The sequence below is a fragment of the Gambusia affinis genome, linkage group LG23, assembly GCF_019740435.1.
Source record: "Gambusia affinis linkage group LG23, SWU_Gaff_1.0, whole genome shotgun sequence".
NCBI classification, from domain to species: Eukaryota; Metazoa; Chordata; class Actinopteri; order Cyprinodontiformes; family Poeciliidae; genus Gambusia; species Gambusia affinis.
This window is the reverse complement of record NC_057890.1, coordinates 10,721,307-10,737,886: the sequence shown is the minus strand read 5'-3', so window position 1 is coordinate 10,737,886 and position 16,580 is coordinate 10,721,307. Positions and strand designations below refer to the sequence as shown.

Genomic DNA, 16,580 nt, shown 5'->3' with positions numbered 1-16,580 from the left:
GATGTAACAGGAGGCAAATTTCTCAAAAGTTTCACTTCTGTCTCATCAGTCCACACAGGAGCATTAACATGTTTTGTTTTTATCTTAGTTGGACGTCTGTTCTTTAGGGTCAGCGATGGGTTTTGTCTTGGAAGTCTGCAATTATTTTTTGCCCATTCCCATTCTAATATAAATTAATACATAATGGTCTTAGCTGGTGCAGCTGAAGTCCTAATGCTTTAGATGTTCTTGGGTTTTTTTTTGTTTTGTTTTTTGTTCTTTTGATAAAGTCCCCAGTAATTTCTTGGGCCCATGGGCCCAAATTTGTCCCATTTGTGAATAATAACCCTCCCTGGGGGGTTCACTGGACTTCCAAAGTCATAAAAATGGCTGAATGTATGTATATTGGGTCATTATGTTACTTTTTGAGAATGCTCCACCTACTTAAAGTCAACAGAGTGGTAACATTTAAGTTATTTTTTGCACTTATAGAAATAGACCTTGCTGTGACTAATGAAACTGAACCAGAATGAAGTGTGTAATTATAGTTATCTTATGATTTAACAACGGGAACATTTTGATTTTCATACAGGTCCAGGTTAGTTTGGGCAACGTACCCTTAACAACTGAAACTCATCATTTGAAATCTATATATTTGCTAAAGCTCTCTAGAATAAAAAGATATGCTGTGTGTTGAAGTGAGAAACATGTAAATGAGACAAAAAAGCAAAAACAGAAGAAATCTGTAAGGAGATAATTCTTTATCTTAGCTTAGTATTTTACTATCATAAAAAATATATATCTTAGTCTTAGGTGAACAGCTATAAAATAAATCCAGGCTATGTGAAAAATAGTGTTAAACTAATTATGCAAAATAAACCCTCCAGGGTGATGTATAGGAGAATAGTGTATCACCACTTAACCCATGCAAAGCTAATGCCTCTCCAGGGGCCGATAACGACTCTCGAGTCCATTTCCGTCTAACAACCTGTGCTAAAAGTTGCCTCAATCATTTATGACGGCTCCTGTTTCGATAATTGTTCAAATCATTCATAAAATAAATGATGTTGTGAATTATTAACTGAACTGTTTAAGGTATGCACTCGTTTTCTCCCTGCCACGCATTTCTGATGGATGACTTTTTACTACAGATTGGAGTTAATGCACATTCAGCCTTTTAATGAGCAGGGCTGTGTGTTATTTATCCCCTGTTGTTTTCCATCTTTACGAAATGTTCTCACTGCTTGGGCTTTTCATTGTGCATGCGCCTACCTGAATGGCTGTAAATGCAGGTCTTGTGCATCTTGCCCATGAAGAGCTCCAGGCCGATGATGGCATAGATGATGATGACGAAGAGGACCAGGAGGGCGATGTGGAGCAGAGGAACCATGGCTTTGATTATGGAGTTCAACACGACTTGTAAACCTGCGGCACAAACATAATGCTAGCAGCAGAGTTTCGAAGCTTAATGTGACCATCCTGCCATTGTAACAAAAATGGATCAATCTTCGTCTTGTCCCTTTAAGTCCATGTTAATGCTTCATTACAGGAAGCAACACTGGCCTTCCAACACTTTGCAGTTCATTATAGGTTTCATCTTGCTGACTGTGACTCAGTAGGAAGACTGATTAGGGTTCGATTCCAGCTTCCTCCTACCATGTGTGGTCCTGGGCAAGACCCCAGGAGATGTATAAATTTCTGCATTTCTGTATAATTCTGACTCAAATTAATAATAGAAGCTTAGTTCTAGTTTTTAAAAATAGCTTTTGTTCATTGTGAAGTAGTGTGATCAAGGATCAGCAAGGTGAACAAAAAAAAACAGCATCAGCCACCGGTTCCAGATTCTTCTGATGTCTTTTATTTGTGCCTTTTGACTCTAACAGCCCTCCCAAGCTTCTTCTTCTTCTTTTATGGCGGTTGGCAAGCAAGTTTTAGATGTGCATTACCGCCATCAACTGGAATGGAGTGTGGATCGGGACGCTAACTATATACACCCCCCTCAAAAAACAAAACAAACAAACAAAAAAACTTATATTTTTTCTATCAATTTTGTTTTCTTAAGGTAATTAATTAAATAACAAATATCATCAGAAGTAGAAATTTTTCCCAAAATATCTTGTATATTTAACTGTAATTTATTTTCTTGTAACCTACAAACTAATTCCCTTCTCTCAACAGAATATTTGGTACAGAACAACAAAACATGTTTTACTGTCTCTTCTTGACAACAAAAATCACAATTTCCAATCCCTCCCAAGCTTCTTCTTCTTCTTCTTCTTCTTCTTTTTTATGGCGGTTGGCAAGCAACTTTTAGATGTGCATTACCGCCATCTACTGGAATGGAGTGTGGATCGGGACGCTAACTTTAAACACCCCCCTCAAACAAACACCTTATATCTTTTCTATCAATTTTGTTTTCTTGAGATAATTAATTAAATAACTTATATCTTTAGAAGTAGAAATTTTTTCTAAAATATCTTGTAAATTTAACTGTAATTTATTTTCTTGTAACCGACTAATTAATTTCCTTCTCTCAACAGAATATTTTGTACAGGACAACAAAACATGCTTTACCGTCTCTTCTTGACCACAATAATCACAACTTCCAGTTCGATGTTTTCCTATTTTAAATAAATTACTGTTTAACCTTGTATGTCCAAAACGCAACCTAGATATAACTGTTTCCTCTTTTCTATTTCGTCCTGTTCTTCTCATTGCACCAACTTTTCTTTGAATACTGTACAGCCATCTACCAGTTCTATCTTCCTCCCACTGTCTCTGCCATCTTTCCTTAACCTTTTGTTTAATAATAGATTTGATTTCTTCTTTACTAAACGGAACTATTATATCAATAACACTATATTTTGAAGCTTGTTTTGCATATTTATCTGCCAACTCATTCCCTCTTATTCCTATATGTGACGGTATCCATGTAAATACAACTAATAAACCCATTGCTTGAATTCTATAAGTTATTAACTGAATTTCTAATAAAAGATCTGGTCTACTAATAGCGTGATTATTTTTCAATGAATATAATGAAGAACTTGAATCAGAGCATACTATGCTTCTTAATGGACGGACTTCAATCCATCCTAAAGCTAAAATAATTCCCATCATCTCTCCGGTATAAACTGATACTCCATCAGTAATTCTTTTACATTTTTAACTCTGAATTCTGGAACAATGAAAGACACCCCATTGCTGCTATTTGAGTTTTTAGACGATCTGTAAAAACTTGGACATATCCATAGTACTTATTATCTAAATATGATTGAACCAAATATGGATCTGAAATGTTTTCTCCTTTCCTTTTCTCCAACAAAGTCAAATCAACAACATTATTATGAAATAGAGATGGATAAACTGGCGAAAGAGGAACTGTTTGACTAATATTTATATCAGATAAACCAAAATCTTTTATAATATTTCCTATCTCCCATCCAAAAGAATTTAATTTCTTCTTTTCTTTTTCCCAACTAGGTTTTAAAATTTCTTGACATGGATGATTTCCATCATGGCCTTTAAATTACACCAATAATTGGTCTTTAACTGTAATCGTCTGAGATTAAGTGGCATTTCTCCCATTTCTATTAACAAAGCTGAAGTTGGAGTTGTTCTAACTGCTCCTGTACATAACCTCAAGGCTTGATACTGAATACTATCTAATTTTTTTAATAGTGTTTCTGATGCTGATCCAAATACAATACTTCCATAATCAAATACAGACCTTATTAACCCAGTATATATTGATTTCAATGCCTTCCTCTCAGCACCCCATTCACTTCCCACCAAACACCTCATTACATTTAAAACTCTCTTACACTTATTAATTACTTTTAGAATATGATTTTTCCAAGTAAGTTTTTCATCCAACCATAAACCCAAAAACTTAAATTCCCTTACCCTTTCTAATTCATGATTATATATTTGCAGTTTTAAATTTTCAGTTACTTTCTTCCTTGTAAAAAATAAAGTCTTTGTTTTGTCTATAGAAATTTTAAATCCCCATTTAAATGACCAGTCTTCTATAATACTAATTGCTTCTTGTATCTTTTTAACAATGAACTTTAAATTTTTCCCCCTCTTCCATATTGCTCCATCATCAGCAAATAAAGAACACCCCATTCCACTCTCCAAATTGTCAAACATATCATTAATCATAATAGAAAAAAACAAAGGACTCACTATACTTCCCTGAGGTGTACCATTCTCAACAAAAAACTTTTCTGACAATTGTTGACCTATTCTTACTTGTATTGATCTATCTTGTAAAAAATCTTTTATCCAATAAAACATTGATCCATTAATTCCCATTTTTTTCAATTTAATTAAAAGTCCATCTTTCCACATCATATCATAAGCTTTCTCTATATCAAAGAAAACAGCCACCACACTTTCCTTATTAACTTGCCCTTTTCTGATTTCATGTTCTAGACAAAGTAAAGGATCCATAGTGCTTCTCCCTTTTCTAAATCCACTTTGACATTTTGATAAATATCCACTCTTTTCAACAAAGTAGTTCAATCTTTCATTTACCATTCTCTCCATTATTTTACAAATATGAGAAGTTAAAGCAATGGGTCTGTAACTTGCTGGATTTGATTGATCTTTACCTGGCTTTAAGATTGGAACTATGATTGCTTCTTTCCATGCCAGAGGTAAAATACCCACTTCCCATATCTTATTATAGAATTCCAATAAAACCTTCTTAGATGAATTGCTAAGCTTATTAATCATAATATAAGAAATATTATCTTTTCCTGGAGATGAATTTTTTGATTTTCCTAAGGCATTGTTTAATTCAAATAAAGAAAAAGGACTATTCAATAAATCATTATTTCTTACATTTTCTTCTAATAAATTTACATTTTCATTAATTGTACAAGTTCTTCTGCGGTTTTCTTCTGCGCTTAAATTATTACAACTATGAACTTTAACAAATTTTTTAACTAACATATTTGCTTTCTCCTCCTCAGTCACAGCAATAACATTTCCATCTTTCAGAACTGGATATCCATATTCCCTTCTAATTCCATTCATTCTCTTTATCATTCCCCAGACTTTTGAAATCTTTGTTTCCCTACCTACAGAATCACAAAAATTACTCCAATAAACCTTTTTTGCATTTTTCACCGTTCTTTTAACCAGAGCTTGTGACCTTTTATATTCAATAAAATTCTGAAAATTCTGATTTCTCTTTAACAATCTAAAAGCTTTATTTCGAGATTTAATTGCGCCATCACATTCCTTCGTCCACCATGGTACAATTTTCTTCTTATATTTTCCTTTTTTCCTTTGGATTGTTTCCCGAGCTGCTCCTAAAATGGCATCACAAATAGAAGAATTTACCATATCAACATCCAGCTCTACATTAACTTTTTGCATCTCTTCATCATTTATTATTTTATATTTTTCCCAATCAACATTTCCAAATATCCATCTTTCTAAGGTCTCATTAACAATTTTTTCTATTTCTTTACCAATTTCAATATATATAGGATAGTGATCACTCCCTATAGTTGATTCTCTTAATATTTTCCACTTACTAATCCCGGCCAAATTCTTTGAAGCTAAAGTTAAATCTAACGCTGATTCTGATCCATTTCTAATATTAATTCTTGTCCCTTCCCCATTATTAAGACAAACCAAATGTTTTCTATCCATTATTTCTTCCACCACTTCTCCATTTGCATCATTCCTATTACCCCACAAAGTACTATAAGCATTAAAATCCCCACAACAAATGAACTTTCTTCCTATATTTTTAAACATTTCCTCCATTTCATCTAAATCCAATTTTTTACACGGATTATAAAAATTTAATATTTTAATACTTTCTTTATTAATCCAAATTTCCACAGATAACCATTCTAGTGAAGCTCCTTTTCCTAAAAATCTATACTGTATTCCTTGTTTAATAAATATTACACATCCTCCTCCACTTTCTTGTTCCCTATCTCTTCTAATACTATTATACCCTCTTATGACAAAATCTAACTCTGGTTTAAGCCATGTTTCTTGAATACAAATAATATCTGGTTTATTTTCCAAATAGTTTAAATATCCTTTAAATTCTTGACCATTTGCTAATAAACTTCTTGCATTCCATTGTAAAATAAGCATTAAATTCTTCCTCCACCTTGTTTCCCATCTATTTCAAGCCTTTTATTTATCAACTCCCAAGATAAATCCTTCACAGCTAGAAATTTTTCTGCACCTTTCACTATAATCTTGATTTTTTCAGTTTTCTGTTTCACTTGATCAGTACAATTAATGACATAAGCCATGAATAAAATTAATTTATCCATTGTAATTTCCATTCCTGACATTGTTCTTTGACTTGGCCCAAGATTTGGACTAGAAGACACTTGCTGGTTTTTCTGAACTGTTCTTTTTTCTTGAACACTTTTTGCTGCCTCTGCATAAGTCATGTTTTTAACTACTTTCAGCTGTTGAATTTCTGCTGCCTTTTTTCTTGCTTCACACCCTCCATATGCTACATTATGCTGACCACCGCAGTTACAACATTTCAACTGTACATCTGCTCCACATTCATCATATCGATGATCTCCACCACATCTAGCACATCTTTGCTTCCCTTTACACACTGATGCAATGTGACCATACCTTGACATTTGTAACAGCCAGCAAGGGAGGAGGAATATAAGGTCCAACAGAAAACCCAAGAAACACCAATTTTCACTTTATCAGGAAGCACATCACCTTGAAACTCCAGAAGTATCGAAAAACTTTCTATTTTCTCCCCATCCACAGATTTTAACAATCTTTTCAATCTCCGCACTTCACCACCATGTATATTTCTTTTCAGTTTTTCTAAATCTTCCTCAAGCGGAATACCAGTGATTACACCACGTGATACTCTGTTTTCTCCAACAATTATCTTTTCACTCACAACCTTTTTACAAATGTTATCAATTTGCATGCTTTTATTCTTTTGTTCTTCAGACTTACATTTTATCAACATATTACCATCTCTCAAGATTTTTACAAACTCAACCTCCCCTAGTTTCTTTTTTATTTCTCTAGACACTGCTATCGGACTAAGGTTTATGTTCATATCTTCCTTCCTGAATTTAAGTATTACCTTAAACTCCTCATTTACCATTTTCCTCCTAACCACTCTGTTTTCTTCATCTGAACTATATTCTTCTAAACTTCTCTTACTATTTAGGTTAGCATTCTCTCGATCATCTTTCGAAACTTTTTCCTTCCCTCTACCCCTTCCTCTACCTACCGTAGTCCAATCGTCAAAATCCATATCATCTTCATCACCACCCCCATCTACCTTTGTGGTCATCCCAATCCAGTCACACTCCAGTTTATGCCAACCGCCTTTCCAAAAGTTGTTCGAACTGACAGTTCAATTGCACTCTCCAAGACCGGCCCTCCCAAGCTTCCAAGAACTCACTGTTTTTATAGCCAATTGGCAACACACCTGCCCTTGAGTGGACCAAGCTACAATTAAACAGGTTAAAAAAACCACAACAAAGTCTAAACAGAGAAACACAAATAAAATTATCAATCTAATTTACAAACTCATCTACATAATGAAAGGGTCTGCAAAATAAACCATGTAATACAAGATGACTCAAAAAGTTACTTTAAAGAAAAACAAACAAAGCAATACTCCAAAGAAAACCCTCTAATTGGTAGAACCCAGCAAGGTAATCTATGACATCGTCCAGCCATTTAAGCAGGAAATACTGAGCCGACCCCTCCCATACTCCTCACCTGCTGCAGATTTACAAGGGACAAAGAATGGTGAGTAAAAAGGAACACAAGTACCTTGAATATACTTTGAAACAAAATGAACAAGTTCAACCAATAGTCCAGAAGTAGTAGCTTTAACCTAAACGTATAAATAGATGGAAACTGCAACATAATGCTAACACAAACAAACCTGGGATAGTAAGTGAAGCAAAGTTGCAAACTAATGTTTAAATTTAAGCATTATGGCCAGCTTCAGAAAGTAAATGAATAAGAAATGAGAATAAGGGACAAGTGGTGAATACAAACTGAGCCACTTTGTCACATTCATGAAAAAAAATTTCCTTGCTTGATTATAAAACCAGAACTATATGAAGTTAATGTTTATGATGAGTGAATGTGGAATTTTCTTAACAAGGTTCAGTGTACCAAGTATACAGTTTCCTTCATTCATTGTTGATATGAATTCGCCATACGCTTACCGCATTTTTTGTATACCTCTCTAATAAGCAACTTGCCGTTAGCAAAATACAATTACATCTAGACGATGTGGAAGTAATCTCAACATACAAGTTCTGTTTATCCATTGAAACAAGCTACTTATATTGCCTCATTCAAGTTGAGCAGTTTATTTGTGTTGTAGTGAATGCTGTCATGCCGTCGCCTACAATTTTGATGAACTGCAAAACTGCCATCAGTGATCCGGAACATTTTAATAGGTTCTGGAACTTGTTGCTTTGTTCATAGAACACAATACAGTTTATCAAAAATATGAAACTTTTATTAAAATTAGAATCGGCGGACACACATGTGCTACCGATTTCTTTGCCATAAAAAGAAACCTGGAATGGAGTAGTGGAACGGAGTGGCAATGTAATCACAATGCACTGTAAGCTATGTAATGTGTTTTGAGGCAGTTGACCAAAATCCCGGACAATTTTTAAATTCCCCCCGGACATTTTTTTAGGTCTGAAAAGTAGGACATGTCCGGGAAAAAGAGGACGTCTGGTCACCCTAGTTCAGTACTTACTGGGTACTCCAGAGACCAGTCTGAGCGGTCTTAGTACTCTGAATGCCCGCAGAGCCTTGACATCGAATCCTGCCGCCTTCCCTCCAATCGGAGTGGCCCCATCTCCCTTTGTGGCCTGCTCCAAAATCGCACTGAATAACCTGTGGGACAGAGCAGAAACTTCAGTAAATACATTAAATACAACTACAAGACATCAGAAGATGATGGTGAAAGAAATTGTTGAAAAAGATCAACATTTCTTATAGTTATGTGGTTGTGTACCATTTTATTTAACACTGCTTGTTTTAAAACAAGCAAGTTTACTTATTTAGAAAGGAAAATTGGTAATTGGTATACTCTCGTATCAAATCAAATTTTATTTGTATGGCATATTTCAGCATCAAGGCATTTCAAAGTGCTTTACTTCATATCAAACACTGAAACACAATGCAACATAGAATCAACAATCAAAACACGACATTAAGTCAAGTTCCATTATTAAATTTGTAATTGATTCCGTTTCAAATACAACTTTAAATAAGTGGGTTTTTAGTCGAGATTAAAAAGAAGTTAGTGTTTCAGCTGTTTTACAGTTTTCTGGAAGTTTGTTCCAAATTTTTGGTGCATAGATGCTGAATGCTGCTTCTCCTCGTTTGGTTCTGGTTCTGGGGATGCAGAGCAGACCAGAACCAGAAGACCTGAGAGGTTCTGGAAGGTTAATACAACAGCAGCAAATCTTTAATGTATTGTGGTGCTAAACCATTCAGTGATTTATAAACTAACAACAGTATTTTAAAGTCTATTCTTTGAGCGACAGGGAGCCAATGAAGGACTGTAAAACTGGTGTTATGTGCTCTATCTTCCTGGTTTTAGTGAGAACACGAGCAGCAGCATTCTGGATCAGCTGCAGCTGTTTGATTGGTTGGACAGACCTGTGAAGACGCCGTTACAATAATCAATGCGACTGAAGATAAACGTATGGATGAGTTTCTCTAGATCTGGCTGAGACATTAGTCCTTTAATCCTGGAAATGTTCTTCAGGTGATAGAAGGCCGACTTTGTAACTGTCTTTATGTGGCTCTGGATATTCAGGTTAGAGTCCATCACTACTCCCCGGTTTTGTGCCTGATCGCTGGTTTTTAGTTGTAACAACTGAAGCTGTGCATCAACTCTAGATCGTTTCTCTTTAGCTCCAAAAATAATAGCCTCAGCTGGAGAAAGTTTTGGCATATCCACACATTTATCTACATAGGCTTCCTTACCCTCCCAATACATTGCTGTATTTTCTGTTTTCTTACTCATACACTAAGCAGATCAGGGGGCAGTGTGCCATGGTGTCTTACCCACCATGCCACACTCCAGGGTGTGGAATTAAACTTTTTATCCTCAAACGCCCTACAGCTGTGTTAAAACCTCCCCTGTTGAAAGAAATGTAGAGAGATCGCAACAGAGGAAATACAACCTGCTCTATTAGTTGGTGTTTCTTTAGAACAATTGGAAATTCTCCATCTGTTCTTTCTCTGTCTTCCAAAGATAAGAAAATGTGACACTTCTGGCAAAAATGATTTTAATAATCAGCTAAAAAAATAAAAAATAACAGGCACGTCTTCAGGATTTGCTTGGATGTGTGTGTTGTGTAAACTAACAAACATGTCCGAAAATACATTCCTCTTTGAAAAGTGCTATATAAATAAAATTTGCTTAAAACTTGGGAGTTTTTTTCTAAAATATTCCTAATTTAAATACCAGGATCTTCTCAATTCACTATTATATATCCATTGATAGTTTCTGTTGCCTGAATGCTCTGAAAGTTTCCCCAAAACAAATTTACTCTATTTTTGCTCCTGTCACATAAATCATGTTTTATGATCATCCAAAAATTTTTAGCATCAAACATGAGAAAGTACAGAAAAAAAACTGTTTTAAAAAAAGATTATTTCATTTATTAATAGTAATTAATACTCATGTCTACAAATAAAACAGGATCAGCAGTTATTGCCCTTTAGGTGTCCGCACATCAGTGCATAAACTGCAACTTTGACAAAAAAAAAACACCCAAAAAAATGGCTATGGCATCTTTAAACGAAAGCTGTTGCCCTTCATGTGCCGTTGCCTTCAGTTAGCCATTATCCCTGTTGTTGTTATTGTTGTTTAGAGATGTCTCTTTGGGTCAAGTGGCTGACACGCTTGAATTAATGTACATCCATTCTTCCCCCCTCCTTTTTTTTTTTTTCTCCATGATTCTGCTGCTGAGACTCTCTAGAAAATACTAGCTAGCTAAGCTCAAAGGCCAGTCAGTGGTGTGTTAGTCATGGAGAATTATCAATTAGCAGAGATGAAATGGCCACTTGAAAGGGCCTCTCAAAACATGTCGCCCTCTCTGCCTCTCTCTCTCTCTCAGCCTCTCCATTTGATTAACTCTGTGTCTAGATGGGAAGCACGCCTTTTTCATTCAGTCTGACGAGCACGTCGAGGATTAACGAGTTAGCAACACCAGTGTTTCATTTATTGTTAATTAGAACATTTGTGTAGGAGCCCGTAAGGGTCTGTATACATCCACGACCAAACACTCGATCAGCTGTTAACATTCATAAAGAAACGTCAGCTTGTTGTCATGAAAGTTTTAATACTAAATAAATTGAGAATGGTGTCAAACTCTTTAATCATAGCATGATGCAGATTTTCCCCAGCCAAAAAGAGCTTTGCACCTGCTTAAGTAGTGTTAGTCGTTGCTTTTGTCTGACAGTTCAGCTTATTTAAGTTAAGTTTACTCAAAAAACAAAAAGGAGAGAAGAAAAATATGTCCTGAAGACAAAACCAGTGGACTACCTGTTCATTTACACACACATGCACTGAACCTTCATTAATAGCCTTTTAGGTACGTGTCAGCAACAGTGTGGCCTGTAGCAACTGTGTGTGCGGGAACCCGTGTGTGTGTTCGTGTGTGTTGGCGTGTGCATGAGTCCAGAGGCTGCTCAGCACCAGGTACAAGCTCTTTCACCCATATGGTGAGTATTCCAGAGGGAGTGAACTGTTGTCGCTTCTCATCTATACACACACGCGCGCATGTCCCCACTTGCAGTTTAACACTCACATGCATGAAGATGAGCGCTCAGCCATGCACATAAAGAGACAGTCCCGTCACAGCTGAATATTTCTATTTCTGATCTGTAAGCGTTTCTGTTTCACAACATTTCAGTTGAAGTTGTTTTCCTTTTAGAACATCCTAGGGACATTTGGCACAGTCAGTCACAAAAAAAACTAAAAAAAAACATTAGGACGCCCCATTAGATATTGAAATATTAATTTAAAAAAATGTTCACATGTTCATCAAATCTTTTTATTAAATTCATTTCTGGAAAAGAAAGCAATTCAATTACAGATAAACAATATGGTTTCCTGCATTAAACAAAATAAATACTAAACTGTGTTTTTTATACTTGGGGGGTAAAAAAAGTTAGAACACCCTCTCACCTATTAGATAGTATTTGGCTGAAATAACTTTAATGAGATGCTATTTCACTGAGAAACCATGGTTTAGACCAAAACAGCAAAAAATATCTCCTAAAGTGTCCCGGAATAAGACAAATTGCGAACCTCTGAACTCCATGTTTCACTGTTGCAAGAAAAACACTATTTACTGAAACACTTAACATGTGACTGCCAAACAAAAATTTAAATGCTGCATCACAGTAAAATCCTAAATATAGCTAAAGGAGACAGAAAAGAGCAGGGCAGATGAGGAGAGTAGATAGCTGGAGTGGGAAAGGTTGTGTTTATCCCGGGGGCAATGGTACCATGTTGTTGGTATGTGTGTGTTTTTATGAGCTAGAGCCAAATGCGTTTAGTTAGTGATGTCTAAAGTGAATGAACACTTGACTGGCAATGAAGAAGACTGGTTTAGAGTGTTTGTATCTGTGCTGGTGAAGCCTCCCCTCAGGCCGCTTCCTCACCGCCTCTCTATGTCTCTTTCTCTCTCCCTCTTGGAAGCACACACACGCTCACACACATACGCTCAATTAGACCATCTTTGTGGCTTTAATGTATCTGTCAGGTCCACTGGCAATAATGCAGAGACTACACTGTGCACATGGCTCAGCTGGTGTAAAGTCACACACAGACACACACACACAAAAAAAAAAAAAGCGAAGAGGGTTTAGCAGATGGGCTGTGTTGCTGAGTTTCAGATAAAAGAAAAAAACAAAGCAGCGCTTTGCTCTCAGCAACTCACGAGCTAATCAGTTTAGGCTGCACCAGTACTCTTCAGGCCCAAGTTTACTGGGGCTTTCATCTGCATTCGCAATGAACAAAACGAAGCTTGCTTTACCAAACAACAAGCCATCTCTAGCATTATATTATGAAATACTTTTTGAGTTGCAAAAGTATTTATACCCTATTAATTTTTCGTACTTTCCTTACGTTTTTGTTTCTTGTGTGTGTGCGTAAAGATAAAATTCATGATACTGAGGCCTTCACAGAACAGCTGGACTCATACTGACGTCTGCAGGTCAGAGTAACCCAGAACATTCCTAACACATTTTAAACTTTCATTTCTTGCACCATTTGTCTTCACTTACCCTACTACTACAATGATGAAGTCGAGCAGATTCCAGCCGTTCCTCAGGTAGGCGTTGGGGTGGAAGAGCAGGCCGTAAGCTATTACCTTGAGGAACGCCTCCACAGTAAAAATGATAAGGAACAGGTACTCCACGCGCTCCTGTGGACACACAGAAAAGGCGAGGTCCACTCATTTATCAGAGCAGCAACATTGCAGGAGACAGATGTTACAACATGAGAAAGTGTGCTAAAAGTATAACTTTTAAATTTGAAAAGTTCCCTGAATGAGGTACCATAACTGTCCTGTTATATGCATGATTGTTTGCAGTCATAACATCTTTTTATTTCCAAGAGATTTTTCAAAAGATGGGAGAACCAGCAGCGCTGACCCCTTTATCTGCCTCTCCTCTGAGCTTAACAGCCTGCACAAGACGTTCACTTGCTGCACATCAAGCCTCTAGTTTGTCGACAGTGTGTGCGTGTGTGTGTGTGTGTGTGTGTGTGTGTGCTTCATTATTTTTTTGTGTTAGCATGTGTTTGTGTAACTTTTGGTCATGTACACAATCAAAACGTTTTGATTGTTTAATCAGAGCAGCCATCTTCCGGTCCCTCATGGCCACTGTTTGATTCACAAATGAACACACACACACACACTCACACACGCGCAGACATTCGGAAGCTCTGTTTCTACCACAGCGTTCCTCGGAGATTGTTGTCACAGTGACGACCTCCTGCCTGAGGTCCTGAGAAATGTCCCGATATGGCATTCTGTGCGCAGGATCATAGGACTTTGGATAAGTTATAAACAATTCATCATCCACCTAATTATCTGTCAGATCTCTTTTGTAGCTGCTAGTTTTGAGCTCGATCAAGACGTGCAAAACATGAATGTTCTATATTCAGCTATGTCAGTTAATCAAACATATTTAGCTGCATCTGTCAATCCACTCATTCGTCTCATCCTCTGATCCCTCTCTGGATCCCACTCTTTTCCCATGGACACACAAGCACACAGGGCCAGAGGTTTGGAACAGAGGGCCAGCCAGGTCCCTCAAGGCGTAAGCCTGTTCCCCTGGGAAAAATCAGCCAGACCTGAACCTGAAGGGACACAGCCTCTCTATGTGTTTTAATATGCGATAATAGCTTTCCAAGCTGTCCAAGTTGTCAAAAACAGAAATAGAAATCAAAGCAGCAGAAATTTAGGTGTTGTATCAAAGCAGTTATATGTATATACAGCATAGGTAGTGTATACAAGCAATTTCAGCAGCACAAACCTAATAAATTATAGATTTTTTTTTTCACTATAAATGTGTCAAATGAGATTAATAGTAGCCAAAATGCTAATTGCTTCTTTCTGCTGTGTGGGAAGTTTTTCGTCTTCAAAACTGAATGTTTGAACAGTAAACATGTAAAAAAAAAAAAAAATTATACAGGTGATTTTGTTCCAATTTTTACAACATTTCATTATTCCAATGAATGCAACTCTTGAAGCAATTGTGGGGAAAAAAATCATCATGAACCATTAAATTGAACCTTATTGAAGTTTCATTCTCTGCAACACAAATTAAAAATACATTTTAATCTTTTATATTAAGAAATTATCTGCTTAATGTGCACAGGCTGAGATAAATTATAATAATTGGTGCTCATGAGAATTTAGCATGGCTGCCTTTCTAAGTTCCTCTGGTAGGTAGCTGTACTACTATGCTGAAGATCGCTTGTATAATAAGAGAAGCAAGCAAAGAATACTATGATGTTTATTTTCTACTTCATAAAAGATGCACAATTAGCAAATATTTTTAGTGTATCATTTTATAGAGAAAAAATATGATGTTACTCTGTGGGTCGGTTTGTGTATCTTACAAAGTAAATTATTAAAGCAGGTAAATAAAATTGGCACATTCCCTCCAGACAGTGAACATCCAAGAAAGTGTTTTATTGCTGTTTAAGTTAGTGAGTTCATGTCTTTATTTATATGCAATTATATATATACGTATATATATATATATGTATATATATACGTATATATATATATATATATATATGTATATGTATACGTATATATATATATATATATATATATATATATAGATATATATATATATATATATATATATCTCTTTTTTTATATATATATATATATATATATATATATATATATATATATATATATATATATGTATATATATATATATATATGTATGTTGTGTCCAAATGTAGAATAAACAAAGATGCTGAATGTCAGGCAAGGTTAGTCAACTCCAACAAGTACCTTCCCAGACTTATCTACCCATTTCCAGTTCCATGGTGGAAGGATGGATGGATGTAAGAGAGATCCATCCATCCATCCGTCTGTCTGTCCATGGGAAAACTACTCTAATCTACTGTACACATTATGAGAGGTTATTCTCCCAAGTGGAATAAACTCCTTCTAAGTAATGGACAAATAAAATCTGCCTTGTTGCTGAATTAATTATGATGACAATTACTCTAGGATCACCGATCAATGTCAACAAATAAATCAGCAGCCTGGATGTACAGTCAACGTTGACGTTTGTTTACACAAGTCAGCCTCAGACTGGTTGTTAGGGATGATCTGAATCTAAAGCAGTTCCAGAGAAAACAAACAAATGTCTCGAAGCATGGAGAATGACTCCATCACACCAGTGCCAGGTCTGCATCAAGAAGTGGCCCTGCGTTCACTACAAAATGAGATTATGAAAACAACACAGGAAAAGTGAACTAATTAATGTTGAAAGAATGCTCCGGTTCACATTTCCTGCCCTTATTTTTGTATTTCCTCCATAATCTGGAATCTAGATATCTTTCCTGATATTTGAGTAATTTGGACAATATAAATAACAGTAACTAAAGGACAGAAACATAGGTTTCTACCCAATTCTTTTGCACTTTTTAGAAATCGAAAACAATCATGCACTGATGATTTTATTCTCACTGCCAATTTAAAGTTTTTCCTTTAATCACTGGGTTTCTTTATCTTTATTTGTGATATTCTCGTATCGGCTTCAAAATCTGTCGTAATTGATTTTTTATTTTATATCCATCATTTGTTCTGATGACCCTTCACCACACACGGTGCTGATGTGGAAGCAATTAATTTCTCAAATGCACACACTCACACGTCCATCCCTCTAACAAAGGCTCTCCGTAACACTCTCTCTTTCTTAAACACATGCGGACACACGCACACGCCCACACACACACACACACACACACACACACACACGCACACACACACACCCAGGCCATGTATCTGCTGGTGACAGGCAGACAGCGTGGCGCT

The 16,580-nt window shown here is 36.0% G+C and overlaps 1 protein-coding gene across 13 annotated transcripts in view; it reads right to left on the bottom strand.

Moving 5' to 3' along the window:
- cacna1c (calcium channel, voltage-dependent, L type, alpha 1C subunit) overlaps positions 1–16,580 on the bottom strand; it is a 207,329-nt gene that overhangs the window by 73,736 nt on the left and 117,013 nt on the right. For all 13 annotated transcript variants that reach the window (XM_044108842.1, XM_044108849.1, XM_044108847.1 and 10 more), the window contains exons 4-6: positions 13,297–13,436; positions 8,741–8,880; positions 1,252–1,404 (exon numbers count right to left, since the gene is read on the bottom strand). In XM_044108842.1, the coding sequence (XP_043964777.1) occupies positions 1,252–1,404; positions 8,741–8,880; positions 13,297–13,436 (433 nt within the window). The remainder of the gene's footprint in view (positions 1–1,251; positions 1,405–8,740; positions 8,881–13,296; positions 13,437–16,580) is intronic.